Source organism: Oncorhynchus tshawytscha, linkage group LG06, assembly GCF_018296145.1.
Source record: "Oncorhynchus tshawytscha isolate Ot180627B linkage group LG06, Otsh_v2.0, whole genome shotgun sequence".
Lineage (NCBI taxonomy): Eukaryota > Metazoa > Chordata > Actinopteri > Salmoniformes > Salmonidae > Oncorhynchus > Oncorhynchus tshawytscha.
The window spans coordinates 56,828,711-56,846,039 of record NC_056434.1 but is presented as its reverse complement, the minus strand read 5'-3'; the positions used below and the strand labels follow the sequence as shown (position 1 = coordinate 56,846,039).

Here is a 17,329-nt window from a genome sequence, read left to right as displayed (position 1 = left end):
TCACATGAATAGTTGGGAATCCTGAAAGTGTCAACAGGTTTAGCGATGGGATCAGGGTCAGGTCAACAATGTCATGGGGGGAGGAAAAGGACAGAGGAGGAGGGGAAGAGGACGTGAAAGAGCGGAATGAGGGAGGAGAGGCCTTCATGGAGAGGGACAAATGCACACAAAGCGGTTTTGTACGTTAACTATTTGCACATCGTTACAACACTGTATATAGACATAATATGACATTTGAAATGTCTTTATTCTTTTTGGAACTTCTGTGAGTGTAAAGTTTACTGTTAAATTGAATTGGTTATTTCACTTTTGTTTATTATCAACTTCACTTGCTTTGGCAATGTTAGCATATGTTTCCCATGCCACTAAAGCCCTTAAATTGAAATTGAATTGATATAGAACACCTAAAAGTAACACTTAAGCATGTCTTTCAAAGTGCCACCATTTGGAGTGAGGGAGCCCCTCCCAGTTCTTCTTCTTAGTTTACCCTCCATCTCTGCTTTCATTTTCCCAACTTGTCTTTTTTTACCATGACTTGCCCCACCCCCCCATTCTGGGTGTGTGCAATGCATGGTCCATGTCATAGTATATGACCATCCCCTCTCAGTTCTGTGCATATCGGCTTTCTGTACACCCGTTCTCTCTCTTCTCTCTTCTGTGTTAACAGACAGAGAGAGAGAGGCCTAGCTCCCTAACTGAGGCCAAGGCCTGAATCAGGCAACAGGCTAACACAACAGCTCTTTCCAAAGTCTTTGATTACACAATGGAGGGAAACGCAGATTCAATAACTATTAAATTAAATTACAGAGTGGCCCCCGCTACTAGGGAAAACAAAGGTGCTGAATATAGTCCCCATCAAACAACACACACTCGTCTCCAGACCAAACACACTGGGTGGTGGTGTTGGGTAGAGAGGGAAAGGTTCATTATTTCAGGAGTAAAGGAAAGAGAAAAAGTTGTGCTGAGGCACAGGAATGGTTGGGAATGCTTCTATACCTGGGGTTGCAGGTAGCCTAGCGGTTAGAGAGGAAAGCCAGCAACCGGAGGGTTTCTGCATTGAATCCTGGGTCCGGCTGGAAAAATCTGGTGGGAAATTAGCTGGCAACCGAAGGGTATCAAGTCCTATATGCCATTGCCTGCCATTGTGCCCTTGAGCAAGGCACTTAACCTCCCACAACAACAACTCCTCGGGCGCCCAGTGTGTCAGCCCCTGTACATCTCCAAAAAGCTGTATACTGTATGTATGTGTGTCTTGCGGAGGGGTTGGGTTTAAACGTGGGAACAAAAATGTCAGTTTATATGCGACTGACCAATAAAGTAATCTTCATCAACTATGCCTGTAAATATTAGTGTACAATTAGCCAAATGTAGACAGTCAGCCAAAATACACTTTAGACACATACAGAACTGAAGATTTTAATAAATGTTTTTCTTGTTGTTGGGAGTTTATTTTCCCCTTAAATCCTTTTTATCTTTCCCAGCTCAGCCCCTTTCCTGAGAAAGAACACACATGCACAGACATGCACGCACACAAACACAGTGTTTTGCTCATCATTAAACATCCAAAAATCTTGCACCTCTGCCAAGTTTTTTAATTTTTTTATAATAAAAGGGTTTTACTGAGTGTTGAGATCTGTAGACTGAGTTGATCCAGAGAATCCTCTCTCTCTCGCTCTTTCTGTGTGTGTGGGGTCACGCCGGTGCTAAATCATGGCTGCCACTGCAAACAGCAAACAAAACAGTGTTTTGTGTGTGTGTGTGTGTGTGAGGGGGGTATGCCCCAGAAAGACCCCATCTTCTGCCACCCGCAGGAAGACCCTGCATTTACCCACTCCTCCCAGCTAACTTTTTCCTAAAGGAAACACTTGTGTGTAGGTGTTATGTCAGAATGTGTGGGAGAGCCTGGGGGTGACTGGGCCTGGATTCAATATACATTGCAATATGCAATTTACATTGGCATCATATCAGTGTCTAAACCATTAGCCTAATGGTTTTCCATGCTCACTCGTAATGCGTTCAGAAAGGTGGATTGAATCCATGCAGCTGTGGCATCACAGAGAGACATGGGAACAGGAATGGGAGTGAAGTTCTAAAGGTTAGTTTGGGTCAGGATTGACAGTCCACAGGAATGGGCAGTACAGGGGGTTAACAATATGTCATGCGTTTCATTTAAAAAAAAAAACGAATATAGTTGTAGCCACTGCCAGTCACTACTTTACCTCAGATGCCAACGTACGTCAGGGAATGATGAAGCCTTCAAGAGAGGAATTGCAACATCTCGTTGCAGCCTAGGACCCATCACTAACATTAGAGTCATTAAAAGGAAAGAGCGTTGTTTTTGCTAAAGTTGAAAGATTTCTTTGACAATGAAGAAACTGATTACACGGCTTGTAAAAAAATGCAGCGGTTTAATCAAACACCAACCGGAGAGTGGGACAAGCGGCCTGAAGTGGGACAAGCGGCCTGTACCAACAACGTTACCGGTCAAGCCCAATTGTTTGCGTATTTAACTAAACCCATGCCATCTGAGGTAAAGAGTAGGGTATGTGCGGCATTTAATATTGTTGTGGCCAAATGTTTCGAAATCGTGACCCAACGTTCCATATCCATGAGTTCATCCGACTTTGGGTAAGTAGAAGGGCTGCCTTCATTGCCAAAATCACGTCATGTGGTTGTTATCAGCTGTGTGTGCAGGCAAGTGTCTTATGAGCCCTATGCAGCAGCCAAACGGAGCAGTTGCTATGGCTACACACATGCAGAGCAGGGGACAGACAGACGAGTAGCTGAAGCCGGAAGTTATTCCTTTTTTATGTGTGGAAAAATTAGCACGGGACAGGATGGGAGTGAATTTCGATCGGGATAGGATAGGGAAGTACCCGGGGTTATATAACTGTTGCAGGATCAGGACAGTACCGGGAAAAATTTGACAAGACGGGACAGGAATTAATTTTCACTCCCGTGTCAACGTATAGGTAGCATCTCAAAATGCACACTATTTCCTATATAGTGCACCAATTTTGACCAGGGCACATAGTTCCAAAGTAAGGCTCTGGTCCCATATGGCTCTAGTCAAAAGTAATGCACTGCAGTACCAGTCAATAGTTTGGACACCTACTCATTCAAGGGTTTTTCTTTATGTTTACTATTATAATAGTGAAGACATCAAAACTACGAAATAACACCTATGGAATAACACCTATGGAATCATGTAGTAACCAAAGGGTTTTTCTTTATGTTTACTATTATAATAGTGAAGACATCAAAACTACGAAATAACACCTATGGAATCATGTAGTAACCAAAACGGTGTTAAACAAATCAAAATGTATTTTATATTTGACATTCTTCAAAGTAGCCACCTTTTGCCTTGATGACAGCTTTGCACACTCTTGGCATTCTCTCAACCCGCTTCATGAGGCAGTCACCTGGAATACATTTCAATTAATAGGTGTGCCTTGTTAGAAGTTAATTTGTGGAATTTCTTTCCTTCTTAATGCGTCTGAGCCAATCAGTTGGCTTGTGACAAGGTAGGGGTGGTATACAGAAGATAGCCCTATTTGTAAAGTCCATATTATGGCAAGAACAGCTCAAATAAGCAAAGTTAAATGACAGTCCATCATTACTTTAAGACAAGAAGGCCAGTCAATCCGGAAAATGTCAAGAACTTTGACAGTGCAGTCGCAAAAACTATCAAGCGCTATGATGAAACTGGCTCTCATGAGGACCGCCACAGTAAAGGAAGACCCAGAGTTACCTCTGCTGCAGAGGATAAGTTCATTAGAGTTACCAGCCTCAGAAATTGCAGCCCAAATCAATGCTTCACAGAGTTCAAGTAACAGACACATCTCAACATCAACTGTTCAGAGCAGACTGTGTGAATCAGGCCTTCATGGTCGAATTGCTGTAAAGAAACCACTACTAAAGGACACAAATAATAAGAAGAGACTTGCTTGGGCCAAGAAACATGAGCAATGGACATTAGACCAGTGGAAATCTGCTCTTTGGTCTGATGAGTCCAAATTTGAGATTTTGGGTTCCAACCGCCATGTGAGACGCAGAGTAGGTGAACGGATGATCTCCGCATGTGTGGTTCCACCGTGAAGAATGGAGGAGGAGGTGTGATGGTGCGAGGGGGCTTTGCTGGTGACACTGGCAGTGATTTATTTAGAATTCAAGGCACACTTACCCGGCATGGCTACCATAGCACTCTGCAGCGATACGCCATCCCATCTGGTTTGCGCTTAGTGTCACTATCATTTGTTTTTTTAACAAGACAATGACCCAAAACACACCTCCAGGCTGTGTAAGGGCTATTTGACCAAAAAGGAGAGTGATGGAGTGCTGCATTAGATGACCTGGCCTCCACAATCACCTGACCTCAACCCCATTGAGATGGTTGGACCACAGAGCGAAGGAAAATCAGCCAACAAGTGCTCAGCATATATGGGAACTCCTTCAAGACTGTTGGAAAATCATTCCAGGTGAAGCTGGTTGAGAGAATGCCAAGAGTGGGGAAAGCTGTCACCAAGGCAAAAAAATAAATATATTTTGATTTGTTTAACACTTTTTTGGTTACTACTTGATTCCATATGTGTTATTTAATAGTTTTGATGTCTTCACTATTATTCTACATTGTAGAAAATAGTAAAAATAAAGAAAACCCCTTGAATGAGTAGGTGTGTCCAAACTTTTGACTGGTACTGTATATATTTTCATTTTGGAGGTATCTGGCTTTCCCTGCTGTTTCACACTGGCTGCCTGGTATTTCTTTTGAAAGGGAGGTCTATCTGTCTATCTGTCTGGACACAATTATTGGTTGTTATTCTTACAGGCTCCACCTCCACACCACTTTCCACTCTCCACCTTCTGCTTTGGGCCATAACTGCATGCTCTACTCATGAAAGTACAACCCAACACAAGATAATGTTTAGAGTGTGGCTGACTGATGGATCCACAAGGGGTTATGGGGTTGATGTCCTAATTTATGGTTTTAAGATTAAATTGTTTGGGCCTCTTCTCTCTCACTGTATCGCTCCTCTTGGCATGATGTTGATTTAAATGCATCCATGGGGTTATGTGTTTTTTTTTACACTATTGCTTATTTCTTATTCTCCCACCTTTTCCCCTGCGTTTCCTTCCTCCTTTCTGTGCACAACCCTCCTCACTTTCCTCCTCCCCTTCCTTCGCTCTGCAGAGCCTCCGACCAAATACCAAATCTCTAAGCCCACCGTGTGCTCGGTGCACCCGGGGGAACTGCTGAAGCTCAGCTGCCTTCTGGCCGGGGAGCCCGGGGCCATCACCTGGACTAAGGATGGTTCCACTCTGGGGGCCAACAACCGCACCCTGATAGAACAGGAGGTTCTGCAGATCCGCGACGCCACGCCCAAGGACTCTGGGCTGTACGCGTGCAGCACTGTGGGCCCTCTGGGCAGCGACACGCTCTGCTTCATAGTGAACGTCACAGGTGAGTCAGGGTGCCATGAAGGAGGCAGGACAGAGAGTAACCAGCCAATCAGCCGGCCAGCTTGTCAGGGCAGGAGAAGGGCATGGTGTAGGTCTTACACTATGCTTTTATATTGCTCTGGTATACACATACGCCGTGTCATGAAATGGACAGTCAGTGTAGGCAGAGTGGATAGTCGCTGGACTGCAATGTGGCTTCAGCTACTTTACCTGTGAGGGTTCGAGTTGCACCTACATCCCTGTTCTTGGGAGGTGGTGCTGCCTTTGCTATGGTGTAGTTGGGGAATGGCCATGGAAGGGCCATTTTTTTGGTTCATGTAGTTCATTTATAGTTATTTAGCTTTTCTTACATAGGTTAGTGACTCATGTAAATGTCAATATTACATCACCTGATCCTCAACACATCAGTGCACGTATGAGCATGTGCTGCAGTGAGCGTGTGTGTACTGTAGTAGTGTGCATGCGTGCGCGTGTGTGTGCCTGCCTAGCAGTGTGAGTGTATATGTTTGGCTGCAGCTGTCCTGAGGGTGCCAGAGATGGCAGTAAGTAACCGTGGTCATCTCTACAGATGCCATCTCGTCTGGGGACGATGAGGACGACACAGAGCGATCTGAGGACGTGGGGGCGGACGGAGAGCAGATAAGTGAGTATGGGCATAGTATTGTAGGGACAGTGTGGGCAGCAGAGGCCATGACTATTGTCTTCTGTAGTGGGGGCCTGTGGGCAATATGTGAACTCAGCAAAAAGTTTATTTTTATATTTATTGTTTTTACCCTCCTTGTTATATGATAACACTGTTGTGGAACTGAGGGCAAACGCTTGGACTATCGACCATGAGATCAAATGTCATCATGACTAAAGTTACTTTTTAAAATTCTACGGGAAACAGAGAAGACAGTTGTGTTGTATGTATATTACCTACTCTGGTTATTTTATATTATTTACAATCTCTTGCGAGGTATCAGCTATACCGTTGCGTTCCTCTGTATGTACTGAGTCTGGAAGTCTGTTTGTGCTGTGAATGTATGTTTGTTCTGAGGGTGTTTGTGACCCACATTCAAAAAGACTACAGTTTAGAATTCTATAATAAAATGTAGTATACTGTGGAATACTATACTATATACTGTAGTATCTCTCGATCATGTGTAGTACTTACTATATAATGTTGTAATATAGTACATATTATTGTATTATCCTGAAATAAAACACTGTAGTAAATACTACAGTAATGTCCACAAAAACACTACAGTCCGCGAAAAAATACATTTTTATATAGTAAATACGGCTGTATATATATTTTTTCACAGGCCTACACACAATATCCTATAATGTCAAATTGGAATTATGTTTTTCAAATTTTTACAAATTGACCCCTTTGTTATGGCAAGCCTAAATAAGTTCAGGAGCAGAAATTTGCTTAACAAGTCACAAAACAAGTTGCATGGATTCACTCTTTGTGCAATAATAGTGTTTAACATTACTACCTCATCTCTGTACCTCACACTATACAATCTGTAAGATCCCTTAATCAAGCAGTGAATTTCAAACACCGATTCAACCACAAAGACCAGAAAGGTTTTCCAATACCTCGCGAAGGGCACCTATTAGTAGATGGGTAAAAATTTAAAAAAGCAGATGTTGAATATCCCTTTGAGTATGGTGAAATTATTCATTACACTTTGGATGGTGTATCAATATATCTTCAGACACCAATGGAAGAGCCTGAGGGGAGGACTGCTCATACTAATGGCTGGAAAGGTGCCAATGGAATGGCATCAAACCATGTGTTTGGGGTATTTGACACCATTCCAGAAATTCTGCTCTAGCCGTTACCACTAGCCCATCCTCCCCAATTAAGGTTACACCAACACTCAGGGATTTCACCATGAGGCCAATGGTGACTTTAAATACAGTGAGGCAAAAAAGTATTTAGACAGCCACCAATTGTGCAAGTTCTCCCACTTAAAAAGATGAGAGAGGCCTGTAATTTTCATCATAGGTACACTTAAACTATGACAGACAAAATTAGGAAAAAAAATCCAGAAAATCACATTGTAGGATTTTTTATGAATTTATTTGCAAATTCTACTTGAAAAGCTATGACAAGACCTGAAAATGGTTGTCTAGCCATGATCAACAACAAATTTGACAGAGTTCAAACATTTTGGAAGTATAATGGGCAATTGTTGCACAATCCAGGTTTAGAAAGCTCTTAGAGACATACCCGGAAAGACTCAACACTGTAATCACTTCCAAGGTTCTTTTACAAGGTATTGACTAAGGGGTGTGAATACTTATGTAAATTAAATGTTAGTGTATTTCATTTTTCAATAAATTCGCAAACATTTCTAAAAACATGTTTTCACTTTGTATTGTGTGTAGATGGGTGAGATTTTTTTTTTTACTTAACCCATTCCGCAAAATGTGGAATAAGTCAAGGGGTATGAATGCTTTCTGAAGGCACTGTACCTACAGGTTATGGAAAATGTTTGTTTTTTCTGTATTTCTCCAGTAGGTTTCCTAAAGGAAAAAGCTTCCACTTCTATTTTAAAGATAATATAAGAAAGACCGTATAGTAAGTACTACATTAATGTCCGCAAAAACACTCACTAAATACTAGTGTACTACAGTCCGCAAAAACACTACAGTAAATACTACAGGATAGTACAGTCTGCAAAAACACCAGTAAGTACTAAAGTATACTACAATCTGAAAAAACACCACCTGAATTACTATAGTATATACTAGAGTTTTCTTTTACTACAGTATTTATACTATAGTTAACTGTAAATACTACAGTATACTTTTTTTCCTTCATTATTTTATTTTACTAGGCAAGTCAGTTAAGAACAAATTCTTATTTACAATGACGGCCTACACCGGCCAAACCCGGATGACGCTGGGCTAATTGTGTGCCGCACAATGGGACTCCCAATCACTGTAGTGACGCCTCTAGCACTGAGATGCAGTGCCTTAGGTTGCTGCGCCACTCAGGAGCTACATTATACTACAGTAAAAACTACAGTCAGCAAAACACTACAGTTATTACTATTGTATTTATACCATCGTATATTATTGTATTTTTTTAATGTCGGGAGCACCTGGGGTAGTCAGGCCATATCTCTATCAGACCTTCTAGGCACTCTAGGGAAGAAGAATTTCTAGCATTCCTGCTGTAGCCGGAATCTCTCAGGTTGTCAGGCCCGAAGGAGCCAGTCAGCTGGACTCATCCATTATGTAAACTCTCATCTGGACTGGGTTAGGGACCTGATGGGGGATGGGCTTTGTGTAGTGTGTGTGTGAGAGTGTATAGTGCATTCAGAAAGTACCCCTTCACTTTTTCCACATGTTGTTGTTATGTTGATCAACCTTGAGATGTTTCTACAACTTGATTGGAGTCCACCTGTGGTAAATTTAATTGATTCGACATGATTTGGAAAGGCACAAACCGAGTCTATATAAGGTCCCGCAGTTGACAGTGCCTATCAGAGCAAAAACCAAGCCATGCAGTCGGAGGATTTGTCCGTACAGCTCCGATACAGGATTGTGTCGAGGCACAGATCTGGGGAAGGGTACAAAAAATGTCTGCAGCATTGAAGGTCCCCAAGAACACAGCGGCCTCCATCATTCTTAAATTGAAGAAGTTTGTAACCACCAAGACTCTTCCTAGAGCTGGCCGTCCAGCCAAACTGAGCAATCGGGTGAGAAGGGCCTTGGTCACTAAGGTGACCAAGAACCATTTGGTCACTCTGACAGAGCTCCAGAGTTCCTCTGTGGAGTTGGGAGAACCTTCCAAAAGAACAACAATCTCTGCAGCACTCCACCAATCAGGTCTTTATGGTAGAGTGGCCAGACAGAAGCCACTCCTCAGTAAAAGGCACATGACAGCCCACTTGGAGTTTGCCAACAGGCACCTAAAGGTTTCTCAGACCATGGGAAATAAGATTCTCTGGTCTGATGAAACCAAGATTGAACTCTTTGGCCTGAATGCCAAGCGTCACATCTGGAGGAAACCAAGTGAAGCGGTGAAGCATGGTTGTGGCAGCATCATGCTGTGGGGATGTTTTTCAGCGGAGGGGCCTTCGAGACTAGTTAGAATCGAGGGACTAAACGGAGCAAAGTACAGAGAGACGGAGCAAAGTACATAGAGATCCTTGATGAAAACCTGCTCCAGAGCGCTCAGGACCCCAGACTGGGGTGAAGGTTCATCTTCCAACAGAACAACGACCCTAAGCACACAGCCAAGACAACGCAGGAGTGGCCTCTGGAGAGACCTGAAAATAGCATCCAACCTGACAGAGCTTGAGAGGATCTGCAGAGAAGAATAGGAGAAATTCTCCAAATACAGCTGTGCCAAGATTGTAGCATCATACCCAAGAAGACTAGAGGCTGATGTCGCTGCCAAGGGTGCGTCAAAACAGTACTGAGTAAACGGTCTGAATACTTATGTAAATGTGATATTTCCGTTTAAAAAAAATATATATATTTGCAAACATTTTTTTTAAATGTAAATATTTGCTTTGTCATTATGGGGTATTGTTTGTAGATTGATGAGGGGAAAAATCTATTTTATTAATTTGGCTGTAACATAACAAAATGTGGAAAAAGGGAACTTTCCAAGTGCAATGAGTGTGTGTGTGTGTGTGTGTGTGTGTGTGTGTGTGTGTGTGTGTGTGTGTGTGTGTGTCACAGGGCTGAAGTGAAGATGAGAGCTTCCACATCTTCTTAAAATTTTCCACAGGCATCCTGCCTCACTGTGGGCTGAACCCCCCTTTAGGGCCGACTGTAATTACCTGAAATCCATTTAATACGGTGGATAGGAACTCTGCAAGGAGAGGAAAATGGAGAGGAAAAAATTATAATTCTGGTGGTAATAAGCTGTTTGAAAACAAAGTAACAGCTGTTTTGGCAGCTCTGTCCAATTTTCTCCTGCTGTTTTTTTCTATGATTTCAAAACCCGGAATATAAAAAAGAAAGAAAGAGGGAAGAGTGGGGGAAAATGAAAAGGGAAAAAAAGGGGAAGGTTGAGGCCTTTAACTACAGCGTTCTGGTTTGGATCAGCACCAGCACTTCTCTGTGTACGCTGTGGAGCTCTGTTCCCTGGCCCACTTCTGGAGGGGGGTTGTGGAGGTATGGGAGGGGGGAAAAGGAAGGACATAATAGGGGGGGTGGGGAGTAGGTTTCAGTGTCTGCCTCAGCTTCTACTCTGAACACGTTTATTCCACTTTCTAAAAAAGACATTGAACAACAACACAACACAATAACAACCCGGCCCCCCCAAAATACAAGGAGAAAAAGTTATGAGCTAAGTTGTACCCACTGCCCAGCATCAGGAGGTTGACTGTGATTGGAGGAAACAAACATGGCCCAGCGGAAGGATCATGTTGAAGGCTTTGTTTTTCGGGGGAGCATTGACGTCAGTAGAAGGTCAGAGTGGATGTGGGGTTCCAGTCCCGTTGGTCCTGTTGTTCTCTAGTCTGTTAAGGAGATCAACCTTAATTGCTCCCGTTTGTTTTCGTTTGACACATCTGTAGGGTACGTAGACCGGACAGTTGATGTAAAATTACTGGATTTGATGCCTCAATTTTATAAAAGTCTAATATAATTTGCTGTTTTGTTATGTTTGACCTATGTACTGTATATATGTAGTTCTAGTATTGTACTTCTAAATTAATGTCTACAGTATTGGGCAAATTTGTGGATTTCATGCCCTCGTGTTACTACTTTAAGCAATTAGTACTATGATTTGCCACTTATGTTTGTGCCTCACTTCTCATTTTGAATATACAGTACGTTCTTCTTCGAGAATAACATGGGCTTACCCCAGAATGCCACAGAGTAAACAGTGAGATGAGCTGTCCGGATCCAGAGGGCTTAAGGGTCATAGTTCACCCGAGAGAGACGAGCTCCCGACGTGGGCATACACCACCTTAATCTGTCTGTATGGCGGAGTGTTGATGAAGATGGAGAGGGAAAGATGATGAAAGTGAGAGAATACTGAATGTCTGTACAGAAAATACGAGTTGAAAGATAGAGAATATGGGGAGAAATTGAAATAGGAGGTGGAGATAGTGAGAGTGAAGGAAAGGGGCTGAAGAGAAGCTAACTAGCCTAATTATAGTGTGTTAGTTCATTCCGGAAGGAAGAGCATGGTTTACTTCTGTATCAAAGTATGTGTACTGCTCAGTTTGCATGCCAGAGAAAATTATGGGAGGTGACTGACTCCGATAGTATTCCGATTGCACTGGTGGGCGGGAAAGGGAGAGAGGAGTGGGAAGAGAGAGAGGGGTGGAAAGGGAAGCGCAGAGGCCCAAGAACAAGAAGGCTAAACTCCTGTCCATTCCCTCAGTGGTCAATCTGATTGAAGCAAGGTCAGGAGTGTCTCAAAGCCAGTGTAACCCTGGAGTGTTCCCCATGTTCTCCCTGCTCCTGTCGAAGAGATGTAGGAAGTGATGGTGGGGTGGCCATTGGTCTTGTTGTTTTGCTCCAAATTTCTCTTCCTCAGTGAGTTCATCTGCTTATGCAATCACTCTCCCAGGTGCAGAGAGAAAAAGAAAGAAACTGAGTAGTGTTTGAGAGAGAGAGAGCGTGAGAGGGAGATAAAGAGAAGGGTCTTCAGTGAACTACAGCTGACTGAGAGACCGAGGGGGGGAGAGTGGGGGAAAGAAAGGGAGGGAGGGGTGGAGAGATTTGGGGTTAATGAGCTGCAGTTATGTAGGCCAAACAGAAGAGTGGTGTTCTTAATTTTCTATGTGTGATCGCCCGGCTCGATTCGGTCTTACGTAGCATAATTTGAAATTGTGTTTTTTACATTGGATAAAAGCATAGACACAGCTACAAACTGGTATATCATACACTACAGTTGAGGAACAATGGGAAAGTAATTATGCTTTGAAAGTTGATAAACTTGTAAAATCACCTTTGAGAAAATTACCCTTCAATGTTTTTGTACAGATACTGGAGAGCTCTTCTTTGTCTACACCAATTCAGCCTCGTTCACACCCTCTTAAGCTTTAGTCCCACCCATCTCTTTAAGGACTCACGTGAGGCTATGTAGTAAAGAACCAAAGGTTTAAAGACTAAAGGCTGGTTTACTACGGTGTGTTCATAAATTTAATCTGGCGTGCCAGAGGGTTTTCTGGGCGTTCGAGTGTTGTCAGATTTTCTGTTCGTAAATTCAGAGTGTTTCGCTCTTGGCGCGTTTGGAGTGCACACTGGACGCTCTGGCCGAGGATTAGGTTTGATTAGAGCGTTCTGACCTAACATCAGCTGTCAAGCACCCAGGCTAATTGGCTAACGTTGGCTAGCTTGCTAGCTACTTCCAGACACAATTGAGAGAACAGCTCACTCTGACCATTTTACTTGCCCTAGCAGAGGTGGTTAGGCTGTTTTTATGTTATCCAGAGTGTTGGTGACTGCAACTGTGCTGCTGGCAACAATTTAATTAAGATTTTTTGCCAATACTTACTGACACCGGCCATATTCAACGGGTGTTGAGTGTTCGTAAATTTGTCAGTTATTCTGCGCTCTGGCACACTCAAACGAGAGTGCTCTGAAATCCTAGTAGATAGCCAGAGCGAATTTACCAGTTACGTCCAGTTACGACAGTTTTTGCAGTGACATCATGAACATTCTACTGAAATGGTTACTTGCATAGTGCTGTCTTTTGTTTAGACATGTAGCTAGCTAGCTAAACAATGAACCATAATCCCAACTCATAACTTTACTACTGTGCTTGTTATATCTGCAGGTAGCTAACCAAGCAGGTTCAATGTTAGCTAGCTAGCGTTAGGCAATAACTAGCAATGCAAATGGCTCTGAGATACGAATAATATTACTACACAGATTATACATGTAACGTTAGCTAGCGAGCCAGCCAGATAATGTTAGCTTGCTAGCTAACAGAACACTTGAAATGAAAATTACTTTCTGACTAAATTAGAAACGTGTAATATCTGAAAATGTAGCTAGCTAGACTCTCTTAACTTTATACATGGATGGACGCATCTCTCTCTCTGTCACAGATGCCATGGTTGCCCTTAGTTTGAAGATGTAATCCGGAGACAGGTGTTTTATACAACAACCTTCTGTGTGTTCTCTTTTCGACTCTGTCTGCATATTTGCAATCAAACAGACGGAATTTTCTTTATCTCCTTAGCTATCATACTCTAATTCCACTAATTTCAAAACTCGGTCCTTCAGAAAGTGGAGAGTAACACTTATGCAGTTCTACTACGTGATATCAACAAAAAAAAAATCTGCATTAGAAAGGATTACCTACATATACTGACCCACTCATGTTATAAACAGAAGTGTGTTACATGGCAGACCAATCCAAACTTATCTCTCGGCATGTCCGGCCCACTCATTGTCTCAGCCAATCATGGTAGCTGACTTTTTCCATGGCTTAATCAACTAGGCTCATAATTTAGCAATTGTATAAGTTGTATAAGTTATAGATGGCTTACAAGTTTGTTATTAAGGCACATAAATGTTCACATGTTCCAGGGGGCATTTCTGGCCAAAAACACATTTTATGTTCAAATTGCTCTCCTGTGAAGTTGTGACGCGCGACAAAAGCCTAGTTTCCTGAAACGAGTCACATATGTCCCAATTGGGGTGTGTTTGAATGATGGACCGTGATCAGTGTGTGGGTAACTTACCCTCTACAAACCAAACATTGCTCACTCACAACAAACATGACATTTTCACCCTTCCTGAACATAATGATTATTTACAGGTGATAAATATTCCTTCTCCCCAACATACATAACTTCTCCGATGATAGGAGGATGAAAATTGTAATTTGAGCAGGGTTGGGCTCATTTCAGAAATGTTGAATTGACTCCCATTCAATTCAAGAGTTAAAATTCGAATTGAATTGGCCAACATGATGTAGAATTTGAGTTTGAGGGACAGGAAGAAAAATGTTATTCAATGCAATTAAAATAAATTCCACTCAGTCTTAGAACATTAGAGTTTTATTGAATCTGACAGTTCACACTTCCAGATACCAAATAATATATCACTTTTCTCTGGAAACAATGTTCATATACTCTATTAACCTCAGTTCTTAGAATAACCAATTATATTTCCACCAACCATTTAATTTGTTTTGCTTTTAGTGACTAAAATATTAGTCACACACCTATTTTTCAGTGGCAATTGATAAGACTATAACTGACTAAATAGACCAGAAAAAAATAACGATATTTTTCATTTCAGTTGACTAAAACGAGACGAGACAAAATTATCTCTGTGACTAAAATATGACTACTAAGTGGACTGGACATGAGTTTTGGGAGAGATGAAGAGCTTTCGGTGATAAGCACAATATTAGCAGCACAGTTCTGTTCAGAAGTGGGAAGGACGCCTCACACCTGGCACAGCCTACATTAAATAGCCATCATTAGCACATTAGAGACTGCTGCCTATATACATAGACTTGAAATCACTGGCCACTTTAATAAATCGAACACTAGTCACTTTAATAATGTTGACATATTTTGCATTACTCATCTCATATGTGTATATACTGTATTATATTCTACTGTATATTAGTCTCTGCCGCTCTGACATTGCTCGTCCATATATTTCTATATTCTTAATTCCATTCCTTTACTTAGATTTGTGTGTATTGGGTATATGTTGTGAAATGGTTAGATATTACTGCACTGTCGGAGCTAGAAACACAAGCATTTCGCTACACCTGCAATAACATCTGCTAAACACGTGTATGTGACCAATCAAATTTGATTTGATTTTATCAGCTGTTGAGCTGCTGGAGACAAGTGATGAGTGTGGGCAGACAAGCTCCGCTCCGGCTCCGCTTCCGATTATACACATCGCGCAGGCTACTTTCTTGCTTCACCTTAGCTAACCATCAGCTTTCTAGTCAGCTACCCTTTGCCTGGTTAAGAAACACAAGCTGCTTTATGAAATAAAAACAATAGCAGCATTGAGATTAATAGTAAAACAACAGTCAAGCTATTTCTCTCCAATGAGTAGTCTATAGGAAAGTATGTTTTTGAATTTGTAGTCTTGCCCAACCCTCCCACTTTTCCTCAGAGAAAACAGCTTGATTCTAGCCCTTAGGCTACCGTTCAAAAGACATGACCCATAATATTAGCGCTATGTTTTTTTCTGTCTATCGTGCATTGGCGGGCCGCATTTTACGTTCACAAAGCATATCGCGGTCCGTTCTTAACTAGGCTACTTTCGGACTGGACCATTAACCATTTGTTTAGGCTACACCTTGTTCAGTCATGCTATCTTATTAACTCGCTATAGCTAACAACTTGGGGTGCGTTCAGCAGGTGGCAATGTTTTGGATTGTTCAGATATGCAAATAACTGCCACTCTCATGGTAATTACCCGTTAATTAACAAACACATTTAGCTTCTCCTGGTTTCCATGCGTAGCCTACAAGGCACTGATGCAGACCGTTGGAACATCTACATTTTAAAACGTCTAATAAATCCATGTAATACAGCATGTAGTCATTTTCAGAAGAACAGAATAGCATGCTCTGAGTTGTCGTTATGTTAGGCCCTGATCTGGCTGTGCTTTATGGCTGTGGGATACACTAGTTCATTTAGCAGACAAGATTTGATTAGAATTAAATGGCATGATTTTACATTATGAAGAATACAATTGAACATAGCTGAATAAAATAGAAAGGATATTTTCTCCAAACAATTTGGGGGGTTCGCACATACAGTTATTCTGTGTTGATAGGCTAACAAAGAAACTGGTACTCCTATATGCTTAATTTAGAGTTATTTATGTAACTTTAGTTGTGATACAAACTCTGGGCTAAATGTTTAGATTTAGATTTTAATATCCAATTACCCCTTTTTTTCTCCTCAATTGGTAGTTACAGCCTTTTTCTGTTGTGCCCTAGGGCCGAATATAATAATAATTATTCCCTTCTCCCGGCTGGGCGCTCCAAAGCACCTCTGCCTCTCAATGGCTCTCTGTCATGTGATCGGGTCTTTCTCACAGGCTATAAATGAACACGGAAAATCGGGGACAACTGCGCAAGTTGTTATCCAATTCTGATATTGAAGATATTGGAAGAACTGTACACATTTACTTTTCATCGGCCAACAAGATGAGTAGACCTAACGAACAGCAAAAGCATTAGTCTATGTCAATCTACTATCTCCCATGGTACAAAAGTTGACCGTTTCTATTCTGTGCAAGAAATAAATATCACATTTAGATAAGTATTCAGACCTTTTATGCAATTCTTTGTTGAAGCACCTTTGGCAGTGATTACAGTCTCGAGTCTTCTCGGGTTTGAAGCTAGAAGCTTGGCACACCTGTATTTGGGGAGTTTCTCCCATTCTTCTCTGCAGATCCTCTCATGCTCTGTCAGGTTGGATGGGGAGTGTCTCTGCACAGCTATTTTCAGGTCTCTCCAGAGATGTTCGATCGGGTTCAAGTCCGGGCTATGGCTGGACCACTCTAGGATATTCAGAGATTTGTCCCGAAGCCGCTCCTGCGTTGTCTTGGCTGTGTGCTTAGGGTCGTTGTTCTTTTGGAAGATGAACCTTCACCCCAGTCTGAGGTCCTGAGCACTCTGGAGCAGGTTTTCATCAAGAATCTCTCTGTACTTTACTCTGTTCATCTTTCCCTCAATCCTGACTCGTCTCCCAGGCCCAGCCGCTGAAAAACATCCCCACAGCAGGATGCTGCCACCACCATGCTTCACTGTAGGGATGTTGCCAGGTTTCCTCCAGGCGTAACGCTCGGAATTCAGGCCAAAGAGCTCAATCTTAGTTTCATCAGATCAGAGAATGTTGTTTTTCATGGTGTGAGTCTTTGGGTGTCTTTGGGTGCCTTTTGGCAAACTCCAAGCGGG

General features: G+C 42.1%; 1 protein-coding gene across 7 annotated transcripts in view; it reads left to right on the top strand.

Annotated features, from left to right (window-relative positions):
- LOC112252740 (fibroblast growth factor receptor 2) overlaps positions 1-17,329 on the top strand; it is a 104,479-nt gene that overhangs the window by 25,320 nt on the left and 61,830 nt on the right. For 5 of the 7 annotated variants that reach the window (XM_024424253.2, XM_024424251.2, XM_024424250.2 and 2 more), the window contains exons 3-4: positions 5,195-5,464; positions 6,032-6,106. The exons of 1 other annotated variant lie outside the window; for it this stretch is intronic. In XM_024424253.2, the coding sequence (XP_024280021.1) occupies positions 5,195-5,464; positions 6,032-6,106 (345 nt within the window). The remainder of the gene's footprint in view (positions 1-5,194; positions 5,465-6,031; positions 6,107-17,329) is intronic. One more of the 7 variants, XM_024424254.2, reaches the window with a different exon arrangement.